Source organism: Zootoca vivipara, chromosome 5 (assembly GCF_963506605.1).
Source record: "Zootoca vivipara chromosome 5, rZooViv1.1, whole genome shotgun sequence".
NCBI classification, from domain to species: Eukaryota; Metazoa; Chordata; class Lepidosauria; order Squamata; family Lacertidae; genus Zootoca; species Zootoca vivipara.
Window position 1 is genome coordinate 86,445,457 of NC_083280.1, and position 26,266 is coordinate 86,471,722.

At 42.1% G+C, this 26,266-nt stretch overlaps 1 protein-coding gene across 13 annotated transcripts in view; it reads left to right on the plus strand.

Annotated features, from left to right (window-relative positions):
- GBF1 (golgi brefeldin A resistant guanine nucleotide exchange factor 1) overlaps positions 1 to 26,266 on the plus strand; it is an 85,393-nt gene that overhangs the window by 43,888 nt on the left and 15,239 nt on the right. For 4 of the 13 annotated variants that reach the window (XM_035137348.2, XM_035137339.2, XM_035137340.2 and 1 more), the window contains exons 9-29: positions 185 to 283; positions 5,378 to 5,504; positions 6,987 to 7,204; positions 7,591 to 7,759; positions 7,956 to 8,167; positions 8,345 to 8,443; positions 9,268 to 9,462; positions 10,276 to 10,462; positions 10,850 to 10,975; positions 11,933 to 12,021; positions 14,247 to 14,449; positions 15,337 to 15,460; positions 16,201 to 16,326; positions 17,732 to 17,814; positions 18,165 to 18,401; positions 18,905 to 18,998; positions 19,956 to 20,132; positions 21,750 to 21,814; positions 22,490 to 22,613; positions 23,589 to 23,660; positions 25,937 to 26,031. In XM_035137348.2, coding sequence (XP_034993239.2) covers positions 185 to 283; positions 5,378 to 5,504; positions 6,987 to 7,204; positions 7,591 to 7,759; positions 7,956 to 8,167; positions 8,345 to 8,443; positions 9,268 to 9,462; positions 10,276 to 10,462; positions 10,850 to 10,975; positions 11,933 to 12,021; positions 14,247 to 14,449; positions 15,337 to 15,460; positions 16,201 to 16,326; positions 17,732 to 17,814; positions 18,165 to 18,401; positions 18,905 to 18,998; positions 19,956 to 20,132; positions 21,750 to 21,814; positions 22,490 to 22,613; positions 23,589 to 23,660; positions 25,937 to 26,031 — 2,921 coding nt within the window. The remainder of the gene's footprint in view (positions 1 to 184; positions 284 to 5,377; positions 5,505 to 6,986; positions 7,205 to 7,590; positions 7,760 to 7,955; positions 8,168 to 8,344; positions 8,444 to 9,267; positions 9,463 to 10,275; positions 10,463 to 10,849; positions 10,976 to 11,932; positions 12,022 to 14,246; positions 14,450 to 15,336; positions 15,461 to 16,200; positions 16,327 to 17,731; positions 17,815 to 18,164; positions 18,402 to 18,904; positions 18,999 to 19,955; positions 20,133 to 21,749; positions 21,815 to 22,489; positions 22,614 to 23,588; positions 23,661 to 25,936; positions 26,032 to 26,266) is intronic. The other 9 variants (XM_035137345.2, XM_035137346.2, XM_035137349.2 and 6 more) reach the window with 5 other exon arrangements.

The window sequence follows — 26,266 nt, forward strand, 5'->3', positions numbered from 1 at the left end:
AGCTTTTCATTCATCAGTGGGTGGCTCCTCGCATCTCATAGAGGCCTTGGTTTTCACTCTTACTGTCCTGCTTTGCTTTTCATTATGTGCTTTACATCATTCCTTGTATTGTTACATGGATTCTGTCTTTGGGTTTAGTTTTCTTTTTTCTTTTTCAAACGCTACATGTGACTGTCTTTCACAGATTTCTCCATATCTCCTCAGCAGACTGGAACTATGTAATGGGGAACAGTCCAAAGCCCTGAACCAGTTAGAGAGAGTACTACTCTTTAAGAAACTGAAGGTCTCTCTTTCTCTCCTTCCCTTCTGCAAGCATCTGTGGGTGGTAGTTATGTGTTGTGTAGCAAAAGTTTTCATTCAATTTTCTTATGAAGCATGGCTTTGGGGAAGAATGCATGTAGCAAACTGCTTCTGTTTGGGATAGTGTTGGGAGGAAGGCTTTAAATATAGAGGAAGTGACATTGCAGACATCAGGAACTCTGTTGTCAAAATATTCTGAGAATTTATAGAGGGCATAAACTAGAGATGGTGCAATCGATGGCCAGTGATTAAGTTATCTTGAAAGCTATAGTTTTGCCCAGTTTATGAATTTCTGGAGATATTGGCCCAAATGAATGAGGGTGGTCATAACTATTTGCGGCAGGGAAGCTGGCTGCAACTGTAAATATTTCTAGGTTTTATGCATTGTCTAAGGTACGGTACAAGGCTTAGTATACGGAATCATAGAATTGTAGAGTTGGAAGGCACCCCTGAGGGTCATCTAGTCCAACCCCCTGCATTACAGGGATCTTAGCTAGAGCATGCGTAACAGAAGGCCATCCAATTTCTGCTTAAAAACCTCCCAAGAAGGAAAGTCCACCACCTCTTATGGGAATCTGTTCCACTGTCAAACAGCTCTTACCATCAGAATGTTCTTCCTGATGTTTAGTTGGAATCTCCTTTCTTGTCACTTGAACCCATTGGTTTGAGTCCTATCCTCCAGAACAGGACAAAACAAGCTAGCTGCATCCATGTGATAGTAATTCAGGAAAGGAAAAGCTATATGTAGAACAGTATCACAAATATGCAGGATCCACGCTTTCCCTTATCAGGTAGCCATTATTTGACAGAGTTGTTTAGCCAGAGCTAGATTTAGGTTTCCAAACTGATTATTACTAATAATAATCTAACATAAAATTGCTTCCCTTCTAATGTAGCTGGATTCAGAGAGCTTAAGGCGTGTCTTCAGACGTCATATTTTAACCATTGTGGTGTAAAGAGTTCCACTTAAAGCTGCATGATAAGCACTTTTCTTTTCCACAGATGATTTATGTCAGGTTCTTTGTGGATAAGGCAACTAACAAGTGGCATAAATTGCAATGCAAATTGTGAGATTTCATTTTATGTCCTTGATGAAGGAGAATTATATTTAAATTTCATATTTCACGCTCCAGGTCTGCCCCTAGAAGCTCTGGATGGATTCCTGAGTGCCACGAGTGTATATACTTCTGGTTAATGTGGCTGCTACATCTATTGAAGCCCTGCTCACATTGTGGGATATGTAGATGATTGAGGATATAAAGATTATCACTTCTAAGTGCCCTTCCACTGAATACAGCCCATTTGGTGTCCTGTTATACAAGGATGCAGGAGGCAGCAAAGCAGATGTGATAACAACTTGAACACAAGGCACATAAAACTTGGGCCATAACTGTTCTAACACTGTATGAGCCTACTTGGTGTCAGAGATGGTGCCAAATAAGCAATATATATATATATATTGTCAATATTGCACCTGCGTGGTTGGAGCCCAGTGAAGCTTTTCCCAGTCTACATTCTCCAGTCTACATTTTGATTTTAAGGAACCCTCAATGATTTGCACCATGATTTATTTGCTAAGCACGTCAGGAATAAAAAAGCTTGTGTCTCTCTCAGCTTGGATGGCACCATGTCAGCAGTCCAGTCAGTGAATGTGTTCAGAACATCATCCATTTAGAAATTGTATGAATTTCAGTTTTTGAGGCCTGATGATGTGGATGAGTTTCTTGGAGGTGTGTGTTATATTATCTGTTTGCTCAAACTTGCACTTCCTGGCTAGTATCTCATGATGACTGACTGGTTCCATGAGTTAGTTATTGCTTCATTGTGATAGAAGGTGGTCCTGGTTGTATTGAAGGGGGACAGTCATGAGACCACTCTTGAAGAAACAGTCCTCTAATCCTTAAAATTGTTCTTAGTATTGGCTTGTCACAAATGTTCCCTTTTAAGGCAAGGGCTGTATATCTGTTTCTAGATTACCAGTATTGGAAGAAGGACAGGAGGAAAGTGACCCTGTTAATTCTCCTAGACCTCTTGGTGGTTTTTGAGTTCATCCACCACGGTCCCTTTCTGGACTGGAGGTTGGGTGAGGATTGACTGCAACATGCTTCAGTGGTTGTATTCTTATCTGTATGGCTGGTTTCAGTAGGTGATACTTTGAGCCTGTTACTCTGTTCTGAGCCACTTTTGCTATGGGTTCTGCCTCTCATACTGTCATCTGCATGAAACCAGTAAGTGAGGTCATAAAGTGCTGATACTTGACTCTAATCAATGTGCTGATGATGACCACCTCAGTTTTTTCTCCATTTTCATCAAATTCAAGTGAGGCAGCAGATGTGCTGAATTGGTGTCTGAGATCAGTAGCGGACAATATAAGTGCCAATAAATTGAAGCTCAATCCAGATAAGATGGATGTACTGTCTGGATGGTATTGTACTCCCCCTAAAGAATTGGGTTCACATCTTAAGGTTGTTGTTAGACACCCAGAGACAGGACCAGATCTAAGTGTCATCAGTGGCACTAAGTGCTTTCCACTAGCTAAGAACCCCTCTTGGCCATACTTATACATGCTCTAGTAGCATCCAAATAAGGCTACTGCAGTGTATTATGTGCTGCCCTTGAAGACTACTTGAAAATGCCATTTGGTCCAAATACAGCTGCTAGACTGTGGAATGGGGGCAGCTGGGCAGCACATACCTCACAAATTCTAAAGCAATTTCACTGATCCTTAAGACCATCTCCAAATACAATTCATATTGTTGGTTTTAACCTTTTGAAGTCCAGTACAACTTGGGCCCCTTTTTTAAAAAAACAACTACCTGCTCACCTATCCAGTTATTAAAATAATCAGCTATGGTCCTCCTGTGGGTGCACTTGCTGTAAGTGGAGGAGGTGGGGGTGATCAGGGAAGGGGCCTGTTAGTTGAAGTCCTCTGCCCTGGGAAATATCTTCTAGTGAAGCTCACCTGGTGCCAAATTTAATGAGTTTCAGGTGCTGGTGGAAGTTCCTTTTATTTTCCACAGACCTTTTCTTCTTTAAAATAATACCAATCATGTTGCCGGTTGCTGAATTTATAGTTTTTGCTGATGTTCTTCAGTTTTAGTGTTGTGTGCTTAGGTATTTTCAAGTTTATTTTAGTTTTTGTTCAATTATAAGGCACCATGGAAAATCATAGAATTGAAAGGCAGGCTAATAATTTAAAATGAGTGGTATTTCCCCTGCAAAACAATGTTCTTGCCATCTTGGCTGTGAGTCCTGGAATACATGCTTCCTGCCTTGTGGGTCTTTTCCCACCTGACCTGTGAGAGCGGGGCCCTGACTAACTCCAGCTGCAAAAACTGAGGCTGCTGACTCATGGGCTGGGGTGTTGTTGTGGGTTGGTTGTTGTTGCTGATGGTTTTTTGTATCTTTGCTATAGATCTTCTTGTGGAAATTGTTCAGTTTGGTTGTGTTTTTTTAATGTTTATTGTTTATGACTACTTTTGTTGCGTTGCAGCTGCTGTATGTATTTTTCATGTTGTAAGCCACCTTGAGCATAGTTACTGTGGAAAGGCGGGATTCAAATGTATGTATGTATGTATGTATGTATGTATGTATGTATGTATGTATGCCTTGCCTACATGCCCCTTAAAATAAATAGATCAAATATACTGAGTATAGCTGAGATCATGCCACTTCAAGATTAGGAGTTAGAACGTGTGTTTTGGTGCTAACTGACCTGCTCGTATCTCAGGTGGTATGACTTCTATTTCTCACTTTCTTTTCTCCATCAAAGGTTGATGTGAGTGTTTTTGCATCTATAGAGAGGCAGAGCAAAAGAAATGATATATTATGTGATTAGGTAAAGGCAAAGGGAACCCTGACCATTAGGTCCAGTCGCTGACGACTCTGGGGTTGCGGCGCTCGTCTCAGTTTACTGGCCGAGAGAGCCGGCATACAGCTTCTGGGTCATGTGGCCAGTATGACTAAGACACTTCTGGCAAACCAGAGCAGCGCACAGAAATGCCACTTACCTTCCCAACCTATTTATCTACTTGCACTTTGACGTGCTTTCGGAGCAGGGACCAAACAACGAGAGCTCACCCCATCGCGGGGATTCGAACCACTGACCTTCTGATCGGCAAGCCCTAGGCTTAAGTGATTAAATGCACTTAAATCTATTAAGTTTCCTTTCGTTTACAACAAAGATGTTCCAGGTGGATTAGAAAGCTGTTTTTATTTAGACTTAGCTATCGTTACATTCAAAAGCAATGTTGCCTTTGTAGCTTTTTAATTTGCACAATAGATTTCCAGGTTTAAAATAATAATTATATTTGGGCAGGCCTTCTGGAAGCACGCTAAGAGGTAGTAGGGGGATGTAATTGGTCAAAAGGCCTACACTTTATTTTTCACAGCAGTTTTGTAAAAGTCTAAGTGGGATCCTAAAATCCATGTAATAAAGAAAAGCTGGCAGCCCATAATGTAATGCTGCACATATATCCAGGCAAAGTCGCACACCCACTAGACAACTTACACCCTTCTTTGTGTGTGGGAGGATGATGATTGGAACCTGCCAATAAAAGTATAAAGAAATATTTGTGAGCAGAGAAGAAAGATGTCTCCACTACAGAAACATTATTACCTGTTTTTTTAAAAAAACTATGTAACTCTATTCTGTATCCAAGTTTGCAACTTGTTTAATTGGTACCAGAGAACTCAACAAGAGCAACTGAGAACAAACTGAGGCTCTCCTCACCTGCATAACTTGACTTTTGATTCTGTTCCTTGGTTTTGCGAGAATGTGGGAGAATGTCGTAAGGAGTGGTTTGTTTGCATATACATACATAGGCACACAACAATGAGATTCAGGCTCAGCCCTAGAATCTCTTGTGCTAACAAGTTTTAATGTATTTTATAAACTGAAGTAATACACAAGTAATGAATTTCTAGCTAAAGTTGGGCTAGATCATGAGTCATGGGATAGGAAGCATGGGTAAGCTGGCATGATCATAGGGTTCTATGTCTGATCAAATGCTGTTGCCAATTCTCTTGTGATGGTGAATGGCTATAAGAGATATTCTATGTGTTTTTCTGTTCACAGTTGAAAATGCGAGCAGGGGGAATGAGTGACTCATCAAAGTGGAAAAAGCAGAAGAGATCACCACGGAACTCTTGCCATGTAGCCAAAGTATCTCAAGGAACAGAGCAGCTTGCTGCCAATGGTACAGGTACGGCAAGTGATATAACATATAAATGGAAACCCAACTCTAATGATAAAAGGTGTTCTTCAAAGATTCTGCAACCACAGAATACACAATAGTATGGATATTGGTGAATGAACAGAGCTGTGACTGTTGGGAGCCACACACCAGTTGGCTTCCTTGCTGGTCTTTGGTGCATTATAGCTTGACAGAGTGGCCCACTGCTGTGGAGCCTGTGTTGCAGGCACCTGAATATGCCCCACCTCTCTGGATTTTTGTTCCATGGTTGTAAGAGAGATGAATAAAGTCTTCCCGCTTGGTTGTAACTGAAAAGGGAGAAAATAGTAAGTGGCAATATAGGTAACAAAATTAAAGGGCACCTTAATGTTTCTGTATTTGAAAGATCTACTACTTAATACAGTGGTACCTCGGGTTAAGAACTTAATTCGTTCTGGAGGTCCGTTCTTAACCTGAAACTGTTCTTAAGTTGAGGTACCACTTTAGCTAATGGGGCCTCACGCTGCCGCGGCGGCGCTGGAGCATGATTTCTGTTCTCATCCTGAAGCAAAGTTCTTAACCCGAGGTACTATTTCTGGGTTAGCGGAGTCTGTAACCTGAAGCGTCTCTAACCCAAGGTACCACTGCATAAGACAGTTACAAAATACATTGTTTGCTTGACATAAGGCAGGGGTCCCCAAACTACGGCCCCCGGGCCGGATGCGGCCCAATCGGCCTCCCAATCCGGCCCGCGACGACCCCCGCCGCCCGCTGCCGCCGCCCGCTCTTACGGCGCGCGGCGCGGCGACGATCAGAAAAATCGGCAAAAAATCGGCAAAAATCCATTTTGCGCATGCGTATTGGCCTCTCCCGACCCAGAAGAGGTCATTTCCGATGCACTTCCGGGTCGGGGGAGGCCCATACGTATGCGCACAAGCGATTTTCGGCGATTTTTCCCCCATGCGTGTGCGCAGGCGCACGGGCGCGCACTCCCCCGCCCTCCGGCCCGCTGCGCGCGCACTCCCCTACCCTCCGGCCCGCCGCGCGGCCGGCGCGGCGGGCACCGGCCCACTGCACGGTAAGTCTGGGGACCCCTGACATAAGGTATTTGAGAGTGGTACAACCGTTAGCAAGTAAAGTATGAACAATTAGCAAATAAACTTTCAGTTCATCAAGAAAATAGCTGAGAAACTTGGGGGGGGGGAATTATACTACAAAACATTACATACATTTTTAAAAGGGGTTTCAAGAATAATAATTTTAAATTAGCAATTCCTGAACTCATAGAATTGCACCTTGAATTGTGCCTAGAAGCCAACAGGAAGCCAATGCAGCCTAGTGGAATACACTCTGTGCAACCCATTCCAGTGAGGCAGGCCACTGTGTTCTGTGTCAGCTGAAGTAATTAGCGGCAGCCCAATGTACTGTGCATACACAAGTGGGAATGTGGCCCTGAGCTGCTTAATAATGGGTGCATAGCTACTACTTATTGCTGCTGTTTCTTATCAACAGGTGGAGTTAATTTCATTGATGTACCGTCTCCCGTCTCATCTGGAAGTTCAGAAAATGCATCTACTACAGTCAGCCCTTCCACTGACAGTGGCTTAGACAGCTCCTCTCAGATCAGCTCTAAGGAAGATCTTACGGACTTGCAGTTGGTCAACCCTTTAGGAATCAGTACATCAGTTCCTTTAACTGAGTCTAGAGCTAGAGAGCAGCTAGAGACCCAGGTATGAACTTAAGGTAGTTTGTGATAAACTGTTCATCTGGAATATAGTTTGTACAATCAGCTGACCTAAAGGAAAGTTCAGGCAACTCTGGTCTTCAGCTACTGTAGTTGGATAAGTTTGGGTTAAGAATAACATACAGTACACATTCTGAAGTAGCAAAGCAATTCCACAACAGTATAAGTAGCCTAGCCTTCAAATACAGACCAGCATTTGCTGCTAATTTAGGTGTCTGATGTCTAGCTACTCAGCCAAACATTGAGGTACGTAGTCTGATTATGAAAATTGATATTATCTGAATGAATGGGGTTGCTTGTGTCAGTGAACTGCTCATGCAGCAATGATAGCTTATACTAATTTTCCTGTATTGCTAATTTGTGTGACTAAAGAATGAATGCCCCCAGGAAGAAAAGACGCAATCTGCCTCAGTGGAGTCTATCCCAGAAGTTCTGGAGGAGTGTACATCTGTAGCTGAACACTCAGACTCTGCTTCTGTTCATGACATGGACTATGTCAATCCCCGGGGAGTGAGGTTTACCCAGTCCTCTCAGAAAGAAGGTGAGTGCTTTGAAATAAAAGCAAGTTTCATTTGCTTCTATCCATCCCACTCATTGAAGAGGAGGGGAAATACCTAGCATTTGTCTTTATCAGATTTTTTTTTGTGTGTAAAAAATCTCTTGAGCTTATTGGAGAGAGGTTTGCTCAGAAGTGCTATAATTGTGACCTTTCTACTTATACTCCCTCCCCATTCCAGGTACAGCTTTAGTACCCTATGGGTTGCCCTGTATCCGGGAACTACTCCGCTTCCTCATCTCTCTCACTAACCCACATGATCGCCACAACTCAGAAGTGATGATCCACATGGGGTTGCAGCTGCTCACTGTTGCCCTGGAATTGACCTCTGTTGCAAACTGTCCATCTCTCCTAGGACTGGTGAAAGAAGAATTATGTAGATATCTCTTTCAAGTGAGTTTTGGACTTATCGTAGTCTTATGCCTATTAGGCAATATCTGCAGGGATATAGGCCTTGTGTTAGTGTGGTCCAGAAGAAACATTTATATTGCAATTTTGGTTTGCTTTTCAAATAGAGGGAAAATGAATATCTCTCCACTAACAATCTTTCAACTTCTAATTCTTTCCTAGTTACTGAACGTGGAGCGACTCAATCTGTATTCAGCTTCACTTAGACTTTGCTTCCTCCTCTTTGAGAGTATGAGAGAACACCTGAAATTCCAACTGGAGGTGAGTCTTTTGAAGTGCACCTACCTTGTATTTGGAGGAGGTAATTTAAACAGCTTTGTGGCTTTGTTCATGGATGTGTAAGAAATCCTGTCTAAGAATGTGTGTAACTGGAGGTGACCTTGTGACTTTCTGAAGATTGGAAGGTGCTGTGCCTGGGAAGACCATGCCCATTGACAGAAGTGGTGGCTGCTTGGTCTCTCTCCCTGTCATCTCCCATTGAGGCAGCACTCAGATCTATAGTTGCCTTGATTGGAATGTTGGAGTCTGAGCAGCAATCATGGCCAGATTTGCATGCTTCCCTCTCCTCCTACTGACACTACTTTAAGTTTCAAATAATCTCAACACAGCGTTGCATGTGAACCAGAAATCCTGGTTCTTTGAATTAAAGTTCTTTGAAATGGGAAGAAATGGAAGGAGAGGAGCACATAAGCCTGACTCTTTGCCTTGATTCCCTGAGGATTGGCCACAAAGCAATAGACTAGGAGTCAGTAGTCAGTGACCCATGAGCTGCATGCCACCTTTGGCCTCTTTTCATGTGGTCCTTGGCACAATCTCATCCTGACAGTAAGGAGGGGGGAAATAGGGAAAGGGGGTGGCAGAAAGAGAAGGGCTGTTGTTTCACCACTCATTCTAGCCCTGCCATTGCTGGCATGTGACCCCAACAAGTTGCCTTCAAAGGAATGCAGCTCTCAACAGAAATATAGTTTCTCACCTTTGTGCTTATGGATGGTTTAGTCGTGCTATGTGTAAACCGGTGTCCCAAATGAAATGACTCTGCCTTGTTTTGCATCCTATATACTGAACTCATCTCTTTTGTCTACCAGATGTACATAAAGAAGCTGATGGAAATTATCACAGTGGAAAACCCCAAGATGCCCTATGAGATGAAGGAGATGGCCCTGGAGGCCATAGTTCAACTCTGGAGGATTCCTAGTTTTGTCACTGAGCTGTACATAAATTACGACTGTGACTATTACTGTGCTAACCTTTTTGAAGACCTCACCAAACTGCTATCCAAGGTCCTGAAAATGAGCTACTTTACTCTTGTCTTTCCATTAGGATGGCTCAGCAAAAAATAATAATACAGATGTAACTTGATCTGAGTGTGTTTGAAGAATGAAATATCAGCCATGTGCTGATGTGTATCTGAACAGAACCATGGCACCTGGGGAGGTGTGGGTAGCCCTCATGCAGTAGGGTATCTCTAGTCTTGCCCTCACAGGAAGCAATCACCTTTGGTAGAGGGCACGAAAAAGAATTGCACAGTATCCCAGCTGGATCTCTCCCCCAAGCTACGATTAAACCATAAAAAACAGCAGGAGAACCGATCATGGGTCTCCTGCCACATCTACTTTTACCATAGGAATTCTTTCTTTAGAACAACAGACATGTTTGCTTGGAGCATTGTGAGGAACACAAAGTTTTTAGGGCTTATATCGCCAAATACGTGAGGCTCCACAGCTGATGCATTACAAGGAGCTGTAGTTGACTGACTTCACTCTGGTATGTGTCTACTGAAAGTTTGGTGATGGGCATTGTTCCTTCATCCTTCAAATATTACTTGTAGGAAACATAGGTGTAAATGCAGCAAACGTGCCTTCCACCACAAAGTATAAAATCCGCTACAAAGTCTTAGTGAAGTTTTACCTTTAATGTGCAACCTGAGAGAGAACAGCTTATTTGCAGGGGAATTATTTTTTGAGGAATGGGACAATGTTAGGGAGGTTTGCGTGGATGTGTAGAGCTTTGGGGCTGAACAGCTTCTGTGGGTAGTTTCCTTTGCTCAAATGATTAAATCTAATTTAATGCTTAGCTATGCCTTATTTTCCCAGAATGCCTTTCCTGTTTCTGGACAACTGTACACTACTCACCTGCTGTCCCTTGAAGCATTACTGACAGTGATAGATAGTACAGAAGCACAATGCCAAGCCAAAGTGCTCAGCAGCATCTACCAGCAGGAGAAGGAAGCACTAAAACCAAGTACAGAAACTCCCTGTAACATCAAAGAAACAACCCATAGTGAGAACCTTTTATTTGGTGCCTTCATCTTAATTTTATAGTAACATTTGTCCTTCCCGACTGTGTTCTAGACAATACTGCTATCTTTTTCCATAAATCCTCAGTCCTAGCCTTGACCTGATTGCTTCAGAACATCTTAAATGATGCCTTCTTGCTTTCTGTAGGATTTTTTCTCAACAAGGAATTAATTCATCATTTCCATTTTTTAATTTTGTGCATGAATTTGAGCTGGTCTGTGGATATTCATTCTCTGTTGAATAACATTTCCTTTCTTTGAAGGTGAATGGTTAGGTTTCTTCAGAGTGAGTAATAACTGTATCTACATAATAACACCGTGACTTTAAAACTTCGTCCTGGATAACTCTGGTTCTCTTCTTTCCCGTGTAGTTGTCGAGGGGCTGCTGACAGATGGCAAATCACCCAGTGCAGAATTGCCAGACACTAATGGCTGCTTGACAGCTAGCCACATGAAGCAGCAAGACAGTCTGAATTTGGAGCTGGGAAATAACACAGGTAAATAATGAACATTTGTGTGCAATGGACACTTCAAATGTTGACTTCTTTTTGCCATTCTGTAGCTGTACTACAGCTTGAGGTCTCTGGCACCAGTGAAGCATTTAAATGACACATGTTTCCTTTCATGTTCTACAGGTGAAACTCAGAAAATTAGAATATTGTCGAAAAGTGCATTTATTTCAGTAATGCAACTTACTCTTTTTTATTTCTATTTTAATTTCTTTAAATTTTTACAAATGCTTTCTTTTGGAAATTCCACAGTAATAAAACCAGTAATACAAAAATAAACAAAAATAAACATCGCTATTACATTTCATTAATTCCATTCCATTTATAATTGACTCGCCAAATGACAAATAATTACAATTACAACAAATAAAGGCTTGACATATCTTGCTTTGCATGTCATGCATCTTATATATTGGTTTCACCTTTTATGTTGCATTACTTAAATAAATGCACTTTTTGACAATATTCTAATTTTCCGAGTTTTACCTGTATATATTGAGTCAGGCATTTGTAGACCACTTGGGATGAGGGTTGTTAAATGTCACTGGATCATGTCGTATGTTACAGTAGAAGTAAGTACATGATTTAAAATATATGCTATGCCTTATTCTATCCCATAATGTGTGAGGCAGCTACATGTTTACTTGCCCTTTCCCCCATTACTTGTGGTTGCCCGCATTGTTTCCACTGAATAAACAAAGTGATGGGGGAAGATAGCTACTTTCTCATGTTACATGGGAGAATATGTTTTTCTTTGTACCTCCATCTACTGTAATGTGTGAAGTAGTCCCTTGCAAGACTTGGGCTTATAGAGAAAAGCATTGATGCTGGGATGGGGTTGTGGGGTGGGGTCATGTGGAAATAAGTTGTTTTTATCTGTATATTGTAAGTAATGGGAAATGTGGGAAATGATCCCATGTGAAAACATTCTGCTTTTGTTTTTAGCAGAAAAGACCATTCCAAAGAAGCCTACTCGCTTTTCCTGCGGCCTACCCACAACACACGAATTGATAATGATTAAGAGCAAAAAGAAGGTATGGCATTTTGTTGATCTGAAAGATATGTGAGTAAGCATGACACATAAAATAAGGAACAGACTTTTTCCTCAGACTTACCATTTTAAAATATAAGATGTATTAGAGGAGCATGATGAGTGTTTTGACTGTCTTTTAAATACATACATACATACATACATACATACATACATACATACATACATACATACTTTTATTATTATTTGTACCCCACCCATCTGACTGAGTTGCCAACAAAGTATTAAAATAACAATAAAACATCAACCAGTAAAAACTTCCCTGAGCCTTTGGATGTCTTCTAAAAGTTGTTCATCTGTTTGACATCTGATAGGAGGGTGTTCCACAGGGTGGAACCTTTTTCTTTCTGAACCTGCTTTCAAATGAGGTGTTCCTGCATGAAGCTGTTGTGGTTTTGTTTTTTTGAAGTTGTTGTGTTTTGAATCTTGAATGCCAATAACCAGTAATGGAAAATTGTGTTGCAGTGACTGCTGTACCTGGTGAGATATTGCAGGAAGCAGGACTTTGCCAGAGAAACAAAGAAGGATGCTGTTTTGTACATATCCATAGGAATTGGTCTTACAGTCATCAAAGTGTTGTTTCCTGTTAGTGATGGGCAGTAACCGAGGACTGACATTTATTCTGGTGCTTTAGTAAAGTTCACATAGATGTTTGTGTTTGATCTCTAGTCACACACAACCTTTTAGTTAACCCTCTCTTGGGTAGCTCCTTATGACATTATCTACTTGTATTACGTATTCCTGAGCTTCAGAAACCCAGTTTTGACAAATGTGAATAATGGTTAACATGTATGCTCTGTGTTTATTCAACAAGTGGTCATATCCCTTTCGAAGATGAACCTTAAAAGATGAACTTGTTAAATTTTATTTATATATTGACAAGATTTGAATTGCTGCGACAACAGAGACCTGATTGTCTTAAATTGTTTTAGGATCATCTCTTACTACTTTAGGTTTTGAAAGACTAGGGCACACCTTGTGCTGAATTATTCCCAGAGCAAAACAAAGTTATTCTGCTGCAACATTTTATGTGGATAGTGTCAGATGAAAACAATTAGGCTCTTGTTTTCAATATTCGACCTTACCGTTAAATCCAAAGACAAACACCTGACATATATTTAATGATTGAACAATGCTTTGCCTAAACTATTCCCTGTGACAGTGGCATTGTCAGACCAGCTGTTGTAGGTAGTGAGTTTATAGAAGGAGGCAGCCAGATAAAGACACCATCACATAGTGTCTACTTTCCTTTTAAGGTTTTAATTTTATGATCTTTCAGATCTGACTAACTGAGATACAAGTTTTGTGTGCGTGGCCTGTCATTTATGCCAGTGCTTTGTTTATGGTGAGGTTTAATTGGAAGAAGGGGTTTATTGTCTGCTATAAGGTAAAGGTAAAGGGACCCCTGACCATTAGGTCCAGTCGTGACCGACTCTGGGGTTGCGTGCTCATCTCGCATTATTGGCTGAGGGAGCTGGCATATAGCTTCCAGTTCATGTGGCCAGCATGACAAAGCCGCTTCTGGCAAACCAGAGCAGCACATGGAAACGCCGTTTACCTTCCCGCTGTAGCGGTTCCTATTTATCTACTTGCACTTTGACGTGCTTTCGAACTGCTAGGTTGGCAGGAGCTGGGACCAAGCAATGGGAGCTCACCCCGTCACAGGGATTCGAACCGCCGACCTTCTGATCAGCAAGCCCTAGGCTCAGTGGTTTAACCACAGCGCCACCTGGGTCCCTCATTGTCTGCTATATAGAGATATATTTCTGTGTGTGTGTTTCATGGAATAGAGCAAACTGGATACTCGGCGCAGAGAGTGTTGATTTCACAATCAGCAGTGTGTGGGATAGGGGGATATGCATGTGAAAATGATATGACAGAACAGGCAAAGGGAACTTAGACATATGTGCTATCCTCTTAGCCAATGAAACACTGGTTGATATTTCTAAATATTATAATTTTATCTCCCACTTTTCTATTTGAAAATACTGAAACAGGCTTTTATGACAAAGAACACATTTTAAAAGTTGCTTTTTATGAATGTGTTGCATCACAGAGGACTTTAATCAGAAGGTGAAATGCAAATCTAAAAACCTAAAGGAAATAGGTTATTGAAGATATGGCACAAATTGGCTATTAGGATAATATTAACTATATAGGACTATGCAGGATGTCTTCTATTAATTATATTGTTTTGACTTTTTCCAGCTCTTGATAAGTGGTTCAGAGCAGTTCAATCAAAAGCCAAAGAAAGGGATACAGTTTCTTCAGGAGAAGAACCTCTTGGCTACCCCTATGGATAATAATGAAGTAGCAAAGTGGCTGAGAGAGAATCCTCGACTGGACAAGAAAATGATTGGAGAATTTGTGAGTGACCGGAAGAATGTAGACTTGCTGGAAAGTTTTGTGGGGTGAGTAGAAATGTTTGGATTGGTCATAAACAGGAAACCAGTTGGAAAGTCCTGGCATGGGAAAATTCACCTTCCCCGGTCTTTTGCATCTGCTGCATTCTGCACTGCATGAAACCCTTAGCTCTAACCACTATAGAGGTAGCCTGTTTTTAAAGGACCTTGATATTAATAAACTTAATTACAATACATTATGTGGTGCTGTGTTGTTTTAACTTCATAATTAGTGATTTTTATTTCATGATTTTTATTTTGCGTTGTACTGTAATTTAATTTAATTTAATTTAATTGTTATGGCCTGGATTAAACTAACCCAGCACGCTAGCAGAAATCAGTGCAAGGGCTCCTGCTAGTGCAATACTGCTTTTCCCCCTTCCTCTTGTGCATCCTCTGCAACCCCCCCTCCCCTCCACCAAATCCTCTCTGGAGGGTCAGGAGAATCCCCAGTGTACAGTGGGAGGATGAGGAGGCTCATTCTGTCTGACAAACAGAAATGCTTCTGCTGACATGCAGAGCACAATCTTATATTTTTGTAACCCAACTTGGAACCATTTGATAAATAAATACAAATAAAAATGCTTTCTCTCAGACAAAAGTGAGAGAGAATAGCTTTCAGCAAGAGCATCCGAGGTTGGCTGAGCCTTATGGCATGGGTGAGCTACTCTGCAGTGCAAAGCAATGCTATCCTCATCTCCTTTCCTGTACTAGGATGTTTAGCATCATTGTAGACTGGACATTAAAACAGAAAAAACCAAAGCCTAGAGAAACTGAACTCCTTACTGTCATGATAGTCTGGAAATATTTTCTGTATTTTGACCCTTAAAGATTTCGGGGTGTATGACTGCTTGCAAGCTATGTTCTTCTAACCACTTTTGCTGCTTATGTTTCAGGACTTTTGGTTTTCAAGGCTTGCGATTAGACGAAGCACTGCGACTCTACTTAGAAGCTTTCAGGTTGCCAGGAGAGGCTCCTGTAATCCATAGGCTGTTGGAAGTCTTTACAGAACATTGGCGCGTAAGTTTTGAAATTGTCGAGAAGCAACACTTCTCTAGTCTTCTCTGTGGCAGTTGGTCAGCATGGGAAGAAATTACTGATTTCAGTCAGGATGTGTTCGTTCCACCTCATAGCGCAGTGAGAGATGTTGTTGTTGTCACTAGTTTAATTCATTCTTTGCCTTTAGCAACAAAGGAGCCTCAAAGCAACTTAACAACAAAAACAAAAAACCGGCAGCAAGTGACAAGCTGAAACAAAAGTGGATGTATGTAACAAGAAAGTCTGGGGTGATGGACTATACAGTACTGAAATGGTGAAGTTAACTGCCAAATTAAGAGGGCATAATGACAAAGTGTTTAAGGAAGAATGGAGACCACTGATGGTTTTTCTATTAAATTATCACCCATATATGAAGTCACGGGCAGATTTGAAATATAAGCAGTGGATTACTGAAAGATTTAATGGTAGCGGGGTTTAGATAATAAAAATATATGTGTTATAAAAGAGCTAATAAAAAGAAGTAAAAAACAAACATCAGGAAAGGAGAGGTGGGAAGTCAAGAAGAATATTCAGATGTTAAAAGAAATGTATATAATGATAAATGCTTTGAAATGTTTTTGGAGACTTAATAAAAAATAATATGAAAAAGTATGGGGCAACATAACACTTGCCATCCAGATGCTAGAAATGGCATGAATAGGAAGTAAGTGTTGCATTTAGATTGTAATGTGTCCAATTTGTATTGTCATTTTACATTTCAGAAATCGAATGGGTCTCCGTTTGCCAATAGTGATGCTTGTTTTGCCCTTGCCTATGCAGTTATCATGCTGAATACTGACCAACACAATCATAATGTTCGCAAGCAGAGTGTACCTATGACTCTAGAGGTGAGCTCTGCTGTCTTCTCACACCTTGCATATCTAGACATTTTTGCTGGCTTTCACATCACTGAGGTCTATTCTTTCTCGACCACCACTGTTGCTCTTCTTTCTTTCTTTCTTTCTTTTTGACTTGTAGTATTTTAAGACATAATAGTAAAATAGTCCTCCAGTAGCCTTTCAGAAGGCATTTTGTTGCTGTACAGGTAAAGGTAAAGGTAAAGGGACCCCTGACCATTAGGTCCAGTCATGACAGACTCTGGGGTTGCGGTGCTCATCTCGCGTTATTGGCTGAGGGATCCGGCGTACAGCTTCCAGGTCATGTGGCCAGCATGACAAAGCTGCTTCTGGCGAACCAGAGCAGCACACGGAAACACCGTTTACCTTCCCGCTGTAGCAGTACTTATTTATCTACTTGCACTTTTATGTGCTTTCGAACTGCTAGGTTTGCAGGAGCTGGGACCGAGCAACGGGAGCTCACCCTGTTGCGGGGATTCGAACCAGCAACCTTCTGATTGGCAAGCCCTAGGCTCTGTGGTTTAAGCCACAGCGCCACCTGCATCCCTGCTGTACAAGTACATCATACTAAAACTTGCCTGCAAATTGCCAACAGTCAAATATATTGACAACTGATAATTCAAGTGTACATAAAAGATGCTCTCACCCCCTATATACCCACAGTGTGCTGTGTTTTGCACATAGCTGTCAACCTCCGGATTTGAAGATAAGGAATCCTATGGTGCTGTCAATTCCTGGATATGAAAGTGAGGGCACTGAATAAGGGAATTTCCCACAAAAAAGAGGGGAAGTTAACAGCACTGGTTTTGCAGGAGAGATTTTGCAGATATCATCCTGCAAAGAGAAAGTTGGCTTGGGATTTTAGTGTAGTAGCAGCTACCCTCTGGAATTCCCTCTCATTGTACTGTATAAGGGACAGGCACCTTCCCTGTTGTATTTCGGTGCCTGTTAATGACATTCCTCTTTCAATAAGCTTTCTAAGTGGAGATCTTTGTTCCAGTTTGTTTCTGCATTGGATTTGGATGGATTTCATGTATGTGTGTTGTTGTTTTTCGAACAGTTTTTGCATATACATACCAGTAATTGCTTTTCTTTAGATCAGGCATAGGCAAACTCAGCCCTCCAGATGTTATGGGACTACAATTCCCATCATCCCCGACCACTGGTCCTGTTAGGTAGGGATCATGGGAGTTGCTTTAGATTGTTTTTCTTTCTGCAACTTGTTTTATATATACTTTATTACGTTGTAAATTGATTTGGGATACTTCATAGGAAGCAATTTGTTAGTGACATTTTGTGCGCCAGCACCTAGCAACATGTTAAAATAATTGTAATATCTGTTTCGATGCGGCGATCACAACGTAATATTCTGCTTTCTGTTGCTACTGCTTAACAGGAATTCCGAAAAAATCTGAAAGGGGTAAATGGAGGCAAAGACTTTGAGCAGGACATGCTGGAGGACATGTACCATGCCATCAAGTAAGTGTTTTGGCGTTTCCCCTTGGAGAGGGAGGGAATTATCAGTTCCACACACACTCACTTCTGGTGTGGGGAACCTTTGGATCTTCAGATGTTCCTGAACTACTGCTCCCATTATATACTTACTGAGGCTGATGGGAGTTGTAGTTCAGCCACATCTGGAGGGCCACAGGTTTCCCACACCTGCCCCTGGTTGATGTTAGGCCAGCCTTTTCTACCCTTCTTTTTCCACCTCATTCATCTTGTCGCAAATAAGACACGCACAGTGTATTATGTTGGGTACCAACAGTTGTGTATTGATGCAGAATGTTAATATGGAAACACAATATTTCTGTCCTAATCTTGGGTAGAAATGAAGAGATTGTGATGCCAGAGGAACAGACGGGCCTAGTAAAGGAAAACTACGTATGGAGTGTGCTGCTGCATCGTGGAGTCACTGATGAAGGAATCTTTCTGCATGTCCCACGTGGTAGCTATGATCACGACCTCTTTGCCATGACCTGGGGGCCCACTGTGGCAGCTCTGTCCTATGTTTTTGACAAGAGCCTGGATGAAACGATCATTCAGAAGGCTATCTCTGGTTTCAGGTAATGCTCTTTCACAACATCTAACAGAGACTTGTTTTGTATATATAAATTGTTTTTACCTAGATCAAAGCTTTTTGCATCCAGGGAAAATAAGCTGGCACTGCCTAGTAAATGAGTGAGGCATATGCTGCTTAAGCCTATTGAATATCTATCTATTCATGGGTAGGCAAGACTGGAATATCAATTTCTGCGCAGCCATTTTTTAAAAGTGTCTACTGGCGGACAAAAATGCTTATCCTAGATGCCATTGAGCTGTTTTACCACTGTGGTTTCTGCCTCATTTAATTCACAGTTAAGTTCCATCATATCTTGAGCTTCTGAAATTTGAGTGTCATCATTAAAACATACAAACACAAAATTTGTCATTAAGGTGTTGCCAGCTAGAATTGAATTATCAAATTTGATGCAAGCTTTCCACTGAAGGGTGGTGTGAGGACCCTGGAGCTCCTACAGAAAATGTACTGTGTGCTTCCTCTTACATTGCTGTGGTTTGTCTTTTTCAGAAAATGTGCCATGATTTCCGCCCATTATGGCCTCAGCGATGTTTTTGACAACCTCATAATTTCTCTCTGCAAGTTCACAGCTCTGAGCAGTGAGGTGAGTCTGCAAATGAAGGCAGATGGCGTGAGACTGGTTCTAAACGGAACCATGGTTAATACCCATCAGCTGATGGTGTGTTTAGGGGAGTTAACACCTGATTTCTGCAGGGTTGAGCTGTGTGCGGGAGTTCCATCCAGCAGCCCCCCTCCCACATATCAGCTGTTGAGTGGGGGGAATGGAGGATTAAATCCTGCTTTCTGCAGGGAACAACTGTATATGCCTGTTCCTCACAGCTGAACTGAATTGAACCCCTTCCCATCGGCTGACGTTTCTTGCCCTTAGGGTGTTGTCAGCTGATTGTTGGGCTTTTTTTTAATGGCCCGGTGAACCAAATTGTAACCCCTGGTGGGCCAAATTTGGCCCACAGAATGGAGGTTCCCCATTCTGGGAGTGACTTAAAAGAAATAAGGAAGGTGTTTAGATGGAAGGCCGTTTCAAGCATGAAGGGCAGCTAGGGGGGGAAGCCAAAATCCTTGATGCCTTGTGAGCCACTCCATAGAGAAAGTTTCTTACTTCTAGTACAGCAATTGGGAACATCCTGCTTCACATCTCTTAACATTCATCCTGGGATGATCATAGAGAATTGATAGTCCAATAAAGGTGAAGGCTCTGCTCAAGTTACAATGGAATCAGATCACCTTGATTTACATAGGTGATAGACCATCTGTGAAATTGACAATCGTAAAGGAAACCTGACAGGAAGCCATCCTGGAGCAGGTTGTGTGCTTATGGAGGTGAACTTCCTGAACTGAAGATTTCAGTTTGTCTTAAGAGCTGTTCCACATAAAGCACATTACAGTAGACAATTTGTGAAATTACAGAAGCATGAATTATGGTGCAAAGTCCTCCAAGAAGGGTCTCGGCTAACGATGATGTTCCACTGAATGGCCTGACTGGTTTGTGGTGAGCTTCTCCCCACCCACCCCTGACTTCTTTTTGCCATTTCTCCTGCAGTCCATTGAGAATCTGCCTACAGTTTTTGGAAGCAATCCCAAAGCTCATATTGCGGCAAAGACTGTGTTCCACTTGGCTCATCGCCATGGTGACATTTTGCGAGAGGGCTGGAAAAACATCATGGAGGCCATGCTACAACTTTTCAGAGCAGAGTTGTTGCCAAAGACCATGGTGGAGGTAAATTGATGGCAGATGCCAGGCTAATTGGGTTGAGAGCGTATGGGACGTATATGGGTTGTTGAAACAATAATAGGGTGAAATAAAGGATAGAAATATCTTTAAAACTTTATTATCAGTAATAGACTGATGAGGGGTTATAGTTCAGTAGTAGCGCATTCCATGCAGAAGATGCCAGAGTTAAACCCTGACATCTCAGGATGAATAAAGAATGCTTGATAGTAGGGCTTAGGAAAGACTAAGTGGTCCTACTTGGGATAAGCAGTTCCATGTGCTCACTAATCTCTGTTCTTAAGTGCTGCACTATTTGCATGTAGCACCTGTATAGAACCAAAATAATTTCTTGTTAATGCTAGAGATGTAACAGAGATGATATAGATGTTATATGCATGTGGATTTGATTACTGGAGAGATAGGTAAAGGTAAAGGGACCCCTGACCATTAGGTTCAGTCATGACCAACTCTGGGGTTCCGGCGCTCATCTCGCGTTATTGGCCAAGGGAGCCGGTGTACAGCTTCCAGGTCATGTGGCCCGCATGACAAAGCCGCTTCTGGCGAACCAGAGCAGCACACAGAAACACCGTTTACCTTCCTGCCAGAGCGGTACCTATTTATCTACTTGCACTTTGATGTGCTTTCAAACTGCTAGGTTGGCAGGAGCAGGCACCGAGCAACGGGAGCTTACCCCGTCATGAGGATTCGAACTGCCGACCTTCTGATTGGCAAGCCTTAGGCTCTGTGGTTTAACCCACAGCACCACCCGCATCATCACTGGAGAGATAACAGTACACAATTAATATTTTTTTCCGTTTGGATGGTAAAAGTGGTCTAGAGCAGAATCTTGCTGGGCCAGAACTTCTAAATCGAGAATATTTTAAAAATTGGACTATGTGATATGGGGAAAAGCACAAAATAGGACAGGCATAGGCAAACTTATCCCTCCAGATGTTTTGGGACTACAACTCGCATCATCCCTAGCTAACAGGACCAGTGTTCATGCATGATGGGAATTGTAGTCTCAAAACATCTGGAGGGCTGAGTTTGCCTATGCCTGAAATAGGACACACTATTTGAAAACATGTGACTAATAAGCATTAAAACATGTAACTGATAAATCCTTAGACTTGTAACCAATTTATGCTACTAAAATTGCCTAACATTCTGGAACTCTCATTCCTGTTAAAGAAACTGCCACGTGTCCCTTCTCCTTCCTCTTTGTTCACTCTACAGACAGTGCAATAGCCATTAAGGCCCATAAATAGGCAAATAGTGCCTTCCCTAGAACCGGTGATGATTCATGGTAGGGTAGACATTTCTTGTAGGAGACCAGAAATAGAAAGGTTATTTAATTCAAAGTACCCAAAGTTAATCAAGCAGCATGGGAGTTAATTAACATCACCAAAAGTGTGCAGTATCTCTGAATAGTAATCAGACTTGATTTAGCTCAGTTCCAAGAGGCGCTGCTTTCCAAGGGGCAATCCTTTTACCTACAGTGGCCCATAGTTTGTTGTGCTAAACAGGGATGCTCCAATGAGAGTGTTAATTTGAGAAGGAAAACGGGGTTGTGAACCCAAAGGACCATGGGTAATACACATGACGTATTGGCTTAATTTCCAGGTTGAAGACTTTGTAGATCCCAATGGCAAGATCTCTCTGCAACGCGAGGAGACACCTTCCAACCGGTGAGTAATCTGGAGAGTGTTTACACATTGGCAGGCAAATATGCTCTTCTGTTGCCAGGTATAAGCTATCAGGTGCTAGAGAACACAAGTAGGATTTGTAACAAAATATTGTAATATGGCATGCTCCTGTTCCACCAGCCAGCCAGCACAGTCATGCCCTATTTCGGGATACTGTACTCTATTCTATCGTTCGTCGTCCCCCCCTTTAGATTTTCCCTTAATAGTCCAGTCATTATTTCCCCTAAGTTGTCTTGTACCTCTTTGTTGAGTGTGGATGGTGCTGTTTGACTACAGTCAGTTAGCATTTGGTGCCCTCTGAGCATGCACAATCCTCATTGGGCTGTTTCTTTGGTTGGGGGAGTCTTTCACCACTTGGTTCTCCTGCATGAAGATTCCCCCCCCCACACACACACTTCTGCAAACTTTGGGGGTTACCAGGAATCTTGTGTATGTTGGTGTTGTCGTATTGGCTACATAAGCACAGGCACTTTCCCCCGAAGAACAAAAGTGGAGTAGGACAGGTGAGATCCCACAACAAAATGGAGTGCTTCTGCATAGGTGGTGCAGTTTGGGCGACATAAGCATAGGCACTCAAAATCTTGAATTGTTATGTACAGTAGATATAAGATATATCAGTATGCCCTTGACATGACCGAATGTACTTTTTTCTTCTAGTGGTGAGTCCACAATGCTGAGTTTCGTTAGTTGGTTGACACTCAGTGGCACAGAGCAATCTGGTATGAGGGGACCATCTACGGAGAACCAGGAGGCAAAGAGAATGGCCCTGGAGTGTATAAAGGTAATTCATGGTCAGCAAGCTGGGAGGGCACATATACAGGAGGGCAGTGGGCTCTGCCTGCCCACCTGCCAGAACGGCACTTAGACAGCTTTTGTTTGATCAGGCTCTCTTCTCATAGCACATGATGAGAATTGGGGGCTTAAATGCAACTTCTGTGTCCCCACATAGTTAGCATAATGTAAGTTTTTCTGGGGCAGTGCCTTCTCTCCAAGGAAGCATTTATTTATTATAGCGGCTGGAGCTGTATCCTGTTCTCCCTCCAAAGAGCCAAAAGTTGTAGTTAGGCTGAGAGAGTATAGCTTGCTCAAAGTTACTTGGCTGAGTTTTGTTCCCATGCCCAGCCCTGGTTTCAAACTGATGGGTGTGATTCTATAGGAATAAACGCCCCATTTTTCTCCCCACTCACAGTGGGTACAGTCCCTCTGGTTGCCACATGCCCTTCAGGGTCCTCTGGGGAGGCTTTTTTATGTTTATGCCCTTCATGACAAAAAAGTCATTCTGCCATTTAGACATACTGTACAGTAAAAGGGACCCCCTGCTGCCCTTTGTGAGCTGTGGGTGTTCCCCCCCTCCTATTGTCAGTATTGTGATTCACGGCAGATAGAAAAACCCAAAGAGGATGGCTTGCTTAAAGTTCTGATGCCTCAACACTGAACTAGGGTACTGTTGGTCAGTGTGATGATTTTTAAATATACACACATATATATATATATTGAAGCTTTATTGAGCCATTAAAAAAAAGTTTGGTGCACCTCAGCTTGAGTGTCCTTTTATGTCTTAATTTCCATAAAAAGATGTGCTGGGTTCAAATCAGAGGCCCTTCCCCTTAACTGGGGGACTTGGTGGCAGGGCAGTTAATTATGGATCTGGTCAAATACACTTCCTCCTCCTTTTTTGTACTTCGTAAGTTCCAGGGACCGTTAGGCCTTGTTTTCTTCCTAATGCACATCCTTTTTTTCACTTTCTCCTCTATAGCAATGTGACCCAGAGAAGTTGATAACTGAAAGCAAGTTTCTGCAACTGGAGTCCCTGCAGGAGCTAATGAAGGTGAGGGTGAATAAGTGTCCCATATAGGTTTGGTGTATATGAACTGCATGGGTATAATCTTGAACTGTGTGCTCAAGTCAACAGGGAGTCATCTTGCCCAAACACCATGGAAGTATTGCATGCTGTGTTGGCACACATTGCCCACAGGAGACTTGGCCAGTTCTGTTCCTGAGTTGGAGGTTTCCATGTGAGACTAATGAGCCAGAGGCTCATCCATGGCAGAGGTCTCTGAACATGCCCATTCTCTAGGTTGTTTTACAGCGTTACTCCAAACAATTGGGTTTCATTCCACTGCTTAGCCGGATAGGCAGACATATCAAAGTTTGAAAAAATGAGCACCTCCTAGGAGCTCCTTTTAATACAGTTTCCTAGTGGTTTTTTTGATTTTGTAACTTGGATAATTTGAATCATTCATTGTGAATTTGGATTATTTTTTAATTATTTCCCCACCTCCTTTTTTCCTATTGCATTTGTTCAGCATAATTCTTTTCCCTGGACTTTTCTGGCATTTTTGCAGCTCTACTATTAAAAGTTCTTTTTTTAAAATGTCTGCTGCTTTGGAAATTCTAAGGTGGGGGGCTGCAGAAGGGGGTGGGATTTCAAAGAAGCAACCATATTTTCTTCCTTTGATACAAGTCTAGTGTATCATGCTGAATAGGGAAGTCCAGTTGTTTGGATTGGCAAAGTAAGTAAAACTTAAGGGCAGCTGACAGATGAAAAAGACCCAGTTGGCGATTCTCCTTAGTTCTGTAGCCATTGCTTTGGCTTTGCATCCCCAGAGATATAAATCCATCAGAACAGGAATCGATGGTCCTGCTACTTCACAGCAGCAGTGCATCAAAGGATGTATGTACACAGTGTTATGCCTACATGAACTTTCTTGCTTTTTCATTTCCTTTTTTTTATTTATTTATTTTTTTTTAAAAAAAATATTTTTATTAATTTTCCAATTAAAACCAATTATATCACATTCAATATTTCAAATTATACACATATATATATCAATCAAACCGAATGTTATGCCAAATCATCTAAAGAATTTATTATTTGGTTCCCATGCTTCAAGAAATTGGGAATTCCTCGCAACTGTCCACTGCCGTCTTATTTCTAAAGTTCAAATCGTCCTCCAAGCTCATAATATTCCAAATCTTCCCCTTACAGTCACATAGATGTTTTCCACTTTCATCCGATTGTTCCAGCTGCTGAGATAAATATCAAACAAAGTTTCACAGATGTTCTTTCTCCTGTGTGAGTTAATCAGTCCAGCCTCCCCATAAATCTTCTTAGTGGAGCTCCCTGTTGCGTCGAAGCAGCAGCGCCATCTTAAAAGGCTCAAATCACTTTCGTTTTCTCTCATAGCCATGAAGATTTACGATTTATTTATCTTTATAGAATTTACAGCTTTTTCAGGCAGGAGACCCAAACATCCAACCATGAACTCTTGGTAAATTAATGGATCTCCTTTCCCTATAGCTGAACTTAGCTTCAGGTCGCTGCTCCAATTTAAAGTGCGTCACAGCTCATAAATCCTCCGAACGCGTCCAGAACTCCTTCCGTCTGACTAGGGGGGGGCTTTTCTCATCGGCAACTCCACATCTTTAAGAAATATGCTCAGTAACAACAGCTATAAAGTTCAACTCACACAGTCTTTTGCTTCTCTTTCACTCCAAACAAACCAGGACATCGCGTCCGGGAAGGTACGAGGCAACATATATGAAGAAAAAATAAAAACTCGCTTCCCTTATCGCTCCGTCCCCATCAATCCTTCTTCCAGATGCCGTACATTCTTTGACTCCTCTCACTCAGCAGCATAAAATTCTCAGCAGTAAACAGCGCTTCTTCCCCTCCTTCTGAAGTATGTCCATAGATTTAAGCCTAATTATCTTCTTTAACCATGGAAATCCCCGCCATGCAGATTAGCGTCCGGGAGTCCTGGCCGTCGTAAGTGCTCAGCCCAAGCTCCCCCCACTCCAAAAACAGTCGGAGTGGGTCTGGGGGCATCGCGGGCCAGCGGCCCCTCTCCGTAACCCCCGGAGAGGGTAGGGGGTTGCCATTTACTCCCCTAGCAACCGCCAAATTCCTTACGAAGGTCAGAGAGATGGAAAACAGGTCCGCCATTCCTGCAGGCGGAAACCGGAACCCACTTGCTTTTTCATTTCCATTGCTGCTGCAAGAAGTCCTTGAGGAGAGATCAAACATATGTGGACTTCTGTGGTGGGGAATTTTCATTCCATATCATTCTCTAAATATGTCTGGGTATTATTTGCTTGCTTCAGGCTCTCATCTCTGTGACTCCTGATGAGGAAACATATGATGAGGAGGACTGTGCTTTCTGCTTGGAGATGCTTCTGAGGATTGTGCTGGAGAACAGGTGAGTCATATAGATGCACCATCAGAGGCATTCCAACTTTGAACGGTTCTTTTTATGATCTTCCATGGAGTTGCTTTATGTATAGATTTATATTGAACTCATACACTACCTTAGCTTTTTTTTGTATTCTTACAGTACTGGTCAGGGAACATATTCTCTTATTCTTGCCACACCTAATTAGTTGTGGGCTTGAGGGACCTGACTTCCCTCTTGGTGTGAATCTGAATATAAAAGT